Raw genomic sequence first — 7,731 nt, 5'->3', positions numbered from 1 at the left:
TATATTTAAATGAAAGACTTACAATCCAGTTGCTTAACACAGAAAGTGGACAAATGATCAGTGTTGTTCTTGGTCTCTCTTCAACATCAATTTTCTTTGAACCGTCTACTGCAGATGTTCCTGAAAGAACAGATCATTAGGTGTGGTGGTGCATGCCTACAAACTGAGCACTCTGGGGGGCTAAAGCAGGAGGATCCCAAACTCAATCCTAGCCTGGGCATCTTAACAAGACACTGTTTCAAAATAAAAATTTTAAATAAAAAGGGCTGGGAATATAGCTCAGTTTGAAGGTCTGGGTTCAGTCCTCAGTAGTGCAAAAATGAAGGGAGGGATGGACAGAGGGAAGGAGGAAGGGAGAGGAGGAGGGAGGGAGAGGAGAACAGAAGACAAAAAAAGAGAGGAAGGGAGGGAGGGAAGGTAAGGATGACAACAGGAGGGAAAGACCAACCAATCATTAGCCAGGCGTGGTGGTACACACCTAAAAAGCCAATTTGTCAAAACAGATTTATTTTAAAAAAAGAAAACAGGAAAAATTGCAAAAAAGAAAATGAGTTTGTTTCAAGGTATAAGGTAACATGGACTGGATTTTGCCTTGTAACGTTAAGAAACTAAAACTCCAGGTATCAATTATTTACTGGAAGAGCCAGAAGACTATCACTGGGAGAGGACACAAAGTGGAAGTCTAATATCTATTGATACACAGTCATTTGTAAGGATGAATATTATTTTATGCTGTTTTCTAAATTCACACTACACTGAATATGGCAGACTCCAAAATGGCCCCCACTGAGCTCCACTTACTCGTATTCGTAACTTATGTAATCACCTCCAACATTCTGTCAGGGTTGGCCTCTGTGATCAGTAGGAAGTGGCTGAAATGATTTATGTAGCTTTCATACTAATGGACGGCCACAGATACAAACATACACAGCAATGTCAAATAGTTAAAAGAAGAACTAAGTGTGACATGAGTTTTTGTTAGAGGATCATGTTTAGGAAGAGATAAGGGAACTGCTGTTTTCTCAAGTAACGATTAGAACCTCAAACAGAGTGAAAAATCAAGGCAAGCATAAGTCCAAGGTAAGTGAGTACTATGACTTATTCTGGACCTAGGTGTCCTGCAAAGCATCATGAGCTCAAAGGTGGGACTTTGAGGAGTGACTGAATCACAGGTGTGTGATACTGGATTAGTCCACTGATTGGTTTAGCTGAGATCTGGGTATGGATGACACAAACAAACAGGCTTGCAGCCTGAATGGAATAAAAAGAGAGAAAAGAGGGAAGGCACTGCTTATTTTAAGCTATTTTCTGAATTCGCACTACACTTACTATGGTAGACTCCAAAATGGCGCCCAATGAGTCCCCACTTCCTCCACGTAATCACCTCCCACATTCTGTCAGGGTTGGCCTCTGTGATCAATAGGAAGCAGCTGTTCCATGGACTGTTTCTCCTCTGCCACGCTGCCCTGCCTTGGAGCCAGCTGACTATGGACTGAAATCTCCACAGTCTGTGAGCTGAAATAAACCTTTCCTTCTTTAACTTGTGGACGTTGAGTGTTTTATCCAGGCAATGAGAAAGTAACTAAGACAGTGAATTAGAACTGTAAGTCTTTCAACAAATGGCTATGATAAGCACGTAAATTTCTCCTTTCAATTATTTTTTAAATGTAATGGTTTCTTAGGGATCTTCACAAATTCTATTTTTTCATTTGTTAAAACAGAGTAGCATACATACTTCTAGTGAAATGTTTAATTTTTTAGAATGGACACTAATTTTAGCAATGGACACAAGTATTATAAACTGGGACATACTGCTTATGCTATCTTTCTCTCAATTTAGTACTTTATTTACTACACTGATTTCCTCAGTTTTGGCTATCAAAAACTCCACAATAATATAAGGTCCTTTAAAGTTTCATAAATAATGTAGGATTTTGTTTCTCAGCAGTGAATATGATTTAACTAATATTTCTTTTCTTTTCTTTTTTTTTTTTTTTTTTGGTACCAGGTATCAAACTCGGTACCTTGCGCTTGCAAGGCAGACGCCAAAACCACTGAGCTAAATCCCCAGCCCCTAATCTCTTTAATTGTTTTATTTTGGCTGAGCATATAAATTTGTAAAATAAAAATATTTCTATCTTTTGGGGAGTTCAACACGGTTAAATGTAACTTGAAGTGATGTATACTTCCTTCCTCATGTCTCATCTGCCTTTATTCTGTAACCTGAAATATTTAGATCTAATACTATTTTCTTCATCAGCCCAAGGCAGAAGAGATGAAAGAACGAGTGGTAAAAAAAACTCAATGGAACAATGGAATAACGTTTTTTTGGAAATACATTTTTTATCATAAAGCATAAACCCTTAATTTACAATATGTCAAAAAACTAGAGAACACTAACCATGTAATAGCCATAAATGTAAACATTTCCCTATATTTGCTTAATATTCTCTTTAAAACAAAGATTATCCTGACAAACTGGTAGACTGTATAATCTTCCTCTGCATGTTTTTATAACATCATACCCATACTATACTAACATTTAAATGATTTTGAAACTATACATATTCATATTTTACATATCCCACAACTTGCTCCTCAATGCTATGTATTTTTGAGATTTATGCTTTTTTAGCATTTGTAGCTCTAGGGTATTCATTTTAACCGACACACAGCATTACATTACTTGAGTGGACTAATTTATTTCTATTCCCTTGTTGGATAATGTTTACATTATTTCCAATATTTTGCTAATACAATGAAATGAAAAGCATTTTTGTACATATGTATAAGTTCTAGGTGGTTTATCTTCAGCTCCACTATAAAGTACTTTTGCCTAGTTGTTCTCCATCGTTAACTGACACTCCCCTCCACAGTACATGAGAGTTCCTTCTGCTGTATAACCATGTTTTACCTGGTGTTTATAGGATTTTTAAATACTCAAAAAATGAGATGGTATATTATTATGCTTTTAATTTACACTTTTACAATAACTGTATTTGCATATCTTTTCCTATGTTTATTGGTTATTTGCACTTTCTTTATATGAACTGCATGTCCATATCCTTCAGTTCTTTTACATGTCTTACTAGAAATTAACTTGAAAATTCTTACACAGTCTAGATCTAATCTTCTGTCAATTATATTTACCAAACATACTTTTTCAGACTACCAGTTTTCATTTTGTTTATAGGTGATACATGGAAATTTTAAATGTAGAATTTAATCTATTCCGGATGACTTTTTGTGTTCCATTAAACAAATCAGTATCTAAAATAGGTCCAGGCATTACCATGACTTCTCTCTTTATTCTTTGACTTCTATTTCTATAATGCTTCTCTTCCACAGATATATTTGTTTTAGTCTTAACACAGCTAGGACTAATTTTCTCAATCACTGCCATGTGCCTGCCAACAGAAAAGGGCTTCTATGCATGAACTTAATTCTGCTTAAATGAAAAGTTCTATATTTCTTTAATTTTGTAACATTAGAATTAAGAGCTCTTTCAGGTCCATCTTTATTTCATTACCCTCCTTCTCATCTCATAACTTATCATTTAAAATTATGCTTTTACTTATTGTATGTTTCCCCCATCACTAGATTATAAACCTCATGAAAATATTCTGCTATATTTTCAACATGAAAAGGAAAAAAACAAAGTATAGAGATATAATTTGTTCCAGATCTCTTTAGATCTAGCTCAGTCTTTTTCGTTAGGCAATGTTTTTTTCCTATGAACTACAAAGCACCAATTTATAAGATTACTAACATTCTTAAAGAAAAGGCCAATTCTACTTACTCCCAAAATTAAATCTTTTTAGAATTTAATGCAAATTAAATTAAGCTTTAAAGCAACCTTAAATTATATTGTGCCTCTGCTAGAATAAACACCTCTGCTATTCAGGAGTAATGACCCTGGAATCATATTTTTATCTTTGTAAAACAAATAAAATTAGAAAAGACACTCAAAGAAAAGCACATCAAGACATAGTTTTTTTTTCCTTTTCTGTATTTTCCAAACTTATGATTCCAAAAGTTTTAATTTTTTTCACTGAAAAACAGAAAAAAGCTAAAAACATAGCAGATTTACTAACCCTTTTTCAACATTTTCTTTTTTGCCACAGGAGGTGAGGTAAGTGAAAAAGCTGCATCTTCTTTCTTAGACGATCCTGCTAAGGAACCCATAGAATTATTAAGATATTTTAAAATTCTTTCCTGTCCTTTAGGGACAGGTACTTTGTGAAGACAAGAAACAGAATACCACTTTTACACTATCTTGAGAGCTTCTATTATTAAATAATAATAATATATGGTAACTAAAATTGTTATCTCTGACACTAAGCATCTCTCCAGAGTAATCATGGAAGACTGTTGCTTTCTGAAGGACTCATGTGAAAGTAAGGGCAAGCAGAGGCAAAATGATTCAGCTCTCAGGTGGAAGAATTCTTTCAAGGAAATAGATGTCTGACTCCTACTTATGAGGCTACAAATTTTCAGTTCAGTCCAGAAGTGATTAGTTATTTTCCAAATGCAATACATTCTCTTCACTAAGGATACAGTATGATCTGAATTAAAGGAAAACAAACATGTTGTTAAGATAAAGGAAAAAAGTAAAGATATGAAAAAAAAGGGTAAAGATACTAATTTTACACCTTTAAATCTTCGTTACAGTTTTAAGTTTGTTATGGTTTATATATAGATGTCCCTAAATAGTCAGATAATGCTGTCCCACCTCATGCAATCATAAGTTAGGTACTTTTGGAAGGCAACTGGATTGTAAGGGCATTATAGCTGACTTGCTATTAGGAGATGGGGCCTGGTTGGAAGGTAATGTGAATATTTCAAAAAAGGCACTCCCAACCCAACTTTGTTAATTATCATTTATATATAAAAATGTAAAGTTGTATAAGCAGGAGAAAATTATTTTGTTTTCAAATTATTCATTGGCCTCATTGGATTCATTTAAGACATATGATAAAGTCCATGAAGCATTCAAATGTAAAGACCAGCCAAACTGAAGATCACTAAACATCTCTAAGCTACAAAGATGCAAATGAGTGGGATTTTACTTCAATAATATTTAAGTATATATTATGAAGACTGAAAAGACATACACATACCTTTTAGCCTTTTTTTCTCTGACTGCACGTTTTTCAGTTTTCCTAAAAATTAAACCAAAATAAGCATAAAAATGGCACACGACATTAGACTGTAGGACACATTATCAAATCAAATCCATTACATATCACCTTTTATTCTGTGTGGCAATTCATCTGTCTCAACTTCCTCTGAATCACTGCTCTCAATGTACTGGGCAGTAATTTTTCTTCTAAAATTAAATATAAAAAAAGTTTTTGTAAACTCAAAATACAATACAAGGATATTGTTAATAAATACAATGCTATTTTTGTCTTGCCGGTTTTCTTTTTGAAAAAAACATTTTTCCAAAGAAAGATTTTACTTAAATAAAAATTAAATGTGCTACAAGCATTCTACATTCCTGACTAGTAAGATGTATTTATTTACAAACTGCAGGACTACTACTATTAAATTTGAAAAATTAGGTCATGTAAAAAATAATAATCATTACAATACTGGGTTCAATATTCAATAATTCCATTAAAACGCTTATTTAAATCTAGAACAGAGAAATGCTTTCTATCAATGAAAATGTAGCTAATACTGAAGTGGCCAAAGGCAAAAATAAGATTTGTTCAGAATGAAAATTTATATAAATCTTGTGTAGAAATAGTCTAAAGATGGGTAAGTGGCTGAGAACAACGGATCTTGTAGTTAAAAGTTCCACCACAAATTTGCCATGTGACTTTTTTCTTTAAATAGTGATGACTAAACCTTAAGACCTTCACACTGAGCTCCATCCTCAGCACTTTTCAAATTTTTTTCATTTTGAGACAAGGCTAAGTCATTAATTTGCCCAGGATGTACTCAAACTTGAAATTCTCCAGCCTAATAACTCTCTCAGGGTGCTGGGGTTGCTGTGTGATTTTTAGGTAAATTACCTAATGTGTATTCTTCTATGCCTTAGTTTGTTCACTGTGAAAACAGGAGTTAATAAAATCAACCTAAGTTAGGATAAAATGTTAGTACACATAAAAGTCCTTAATACAGTGCCTGTTGCACAGTAACCCTATCTGAATTAGCCATAAGATATATGTTGGCTCTTATTACTTTTCCACATCTTATTATTTCTATATTCTTTCATCTGATCTAGTCCATGTAACAGTGCTGTGACTGAAGATATATGGTTGGTTGAAACCTATACATTTGGGAAAAGGAAGACAGTAGTTCACAATGTGAATGACACAGCTGACTGGTCACAGACTGAGATCGCCGTGGTATACCAGTAAGAGAGACAGCAGAGCACATCTTTAGATACCGAGGGTAGGCTATACAGTATAACAAAAGCCCTACATTTGGACCAACCTTAGAAGGTAAATGAAGTCACAGAATTTAAAGATTCAACATACATCAGAAGGAATAATGTGTTTCGTTTGAATTCATCCTGCATGGTTCTAGTCTATGTTAGTATAATATTCTCCCCAAGTACCTTTATGTCTTATTCCCATTACTGGTAAAATAAAAAAAGGACAGAAAAGAGTGAAGAATGCTTTTGTCATTTTATTCAATTTTCAGCCCCTAAAATCCATAAAGAAAACTATGCTAAAGTTTCAACAAAAACAAAGCCCAGATGAAAGAAACATAGAAAAAGTGGTAGAGAATGAGTGATTATTAAAAATTAACAATTCACTTATTTTATACATTAGTACTTTTCACATAAAATGAGAACTCTGCTCTATCTGCCTAAGTCATAGTGACTTGAGCAATTTGAAACTTTAAAATGTATTTAACTACCCAATTAAGATACAATGCTCATCTCGTATACATTTACGTACATACATACCTATATAGATATATGCAAACAGAAGAAGTTTAAATAAACATATTTCATGTAATTAAAACCATAATAAGGGTTTACCTTTTGGGATGGGGGTTAAAGAATTCTGATATTGAACACTTATTCTTCTTGATATGTGAAATACTGGGTTCTTCATTACATCCAAATCCTTCTACTTCAAAGAAAAAGAAATACAAAGAAAAATGGCAAGTTGTCTTAAACTAGTAGTATCCCTCTTACTCTTTCTTTTCTTTTTTGGTACCGGGGATCGAACTTGGGTCCTCGTGCTTGCAAGGCAGGTGGTAGAATCACTGAGCTAAATCCCCAGCCCCCTCTTCCCCTTTCTTTTAGCTGCCCAATTATTTATCTTCAGTTTTCCTAACATCTTTCAAGTCCCCTATTCCCTTCAGTAAAATATATTTTTCCTAAACTAGTATTTTCCCATAACAAAGTACCTTCAATTTTTTATGACTCTTTCTCGAGTAGCCATTAAGTCAGTTCTTATATTGGCTAAATTTCCTTCTGTATGAAAACAGCTAGAGATGCTTGGAAGAGTGGTCGATACAAGACCCAGCTTATCTAGCCATTTTTTAGAATGATACACACATTGGATCTTCTGCTTAGATTGTAACTCTGTTTACTCTCACATGACCTTATTCACTTTATGAGGAAAATCAGTTTCCTATTTTCTATAAAAATCCCAATTTTTTGGGCCAGGGATTTAGCTCAGTCGTTCAGAGGCCTGCCTTGAAAGCGCAAGGACCCAAGTTCAATCCCCAGTACCAAAAAAAAAAAAAAAAAAAAAAAAAAAAAAA

The 7,731-nt window shown here is 33.8% G+C and overlaps 1 protein-coding gene across 4 annotated transcripts in view; it reads right to left on the bottom strand.

The window, feature by feature from the left end:
• Hltf (helicase like transcription factor) overlaps window positions 1-7,731 on the bottom strand; it is a 65,031-nt gene that overhangs the window by 32,786 nt on the left and 24,514 nt on the right. The window contains exons 10-14 of one of the 4 annotated variants that reach the window (XM_019207636.2): window positions 6,998-7,091; window positions 5,250-5,329; window positions 5,121-5,162; window positions 4,095-4,172; window positions 23-120 (exon numbers count right to left, since the gene is read on the bottom strand). In XM_019207636.2, coding sequence (XP_019063181.1) covers window positions 23-120; window positions 4,095-4,172; window positions 5,121-5,162; window positions 5,250-5,329; window positions 6,998-7,091 — 392 coding nt within the window. The remainder of the gene's footprint in view (window positions 1-22; window positions 121-4,094; window positions 4,173-5,120; window positions 5,163-5,249; window positions 5,330-6,997; window positions 7,092-7,731) is intronic. The other 3 variants (XM_010625287.3, XM_019207637.2, XM_010625288.3) reach the window with 3 other exon arrangements.

The sequence above is a fragment of the Fukomys damarensis genome, unplaced genomic scaffold (assembly GCF_012274545.1).
Source record: "Fukomys damarensis isolate Sample0158 unplaced genomic scaffold, DMR_v1.0_HiC HiC_scaffold_37, whole genome shotgun sequence".
In the NCBI taxonomy this organism is placed as follows: Eukaryota; Metazoa; Chordata; class Mammalia; order Rodentia; family Bathyergidae; genus Fukomys; species Fukomys damarensis.
Note: the sequence above shows the minus strand (reverse complement) of the source record. Positions and strands in the feature narration are given on the sequence as shown.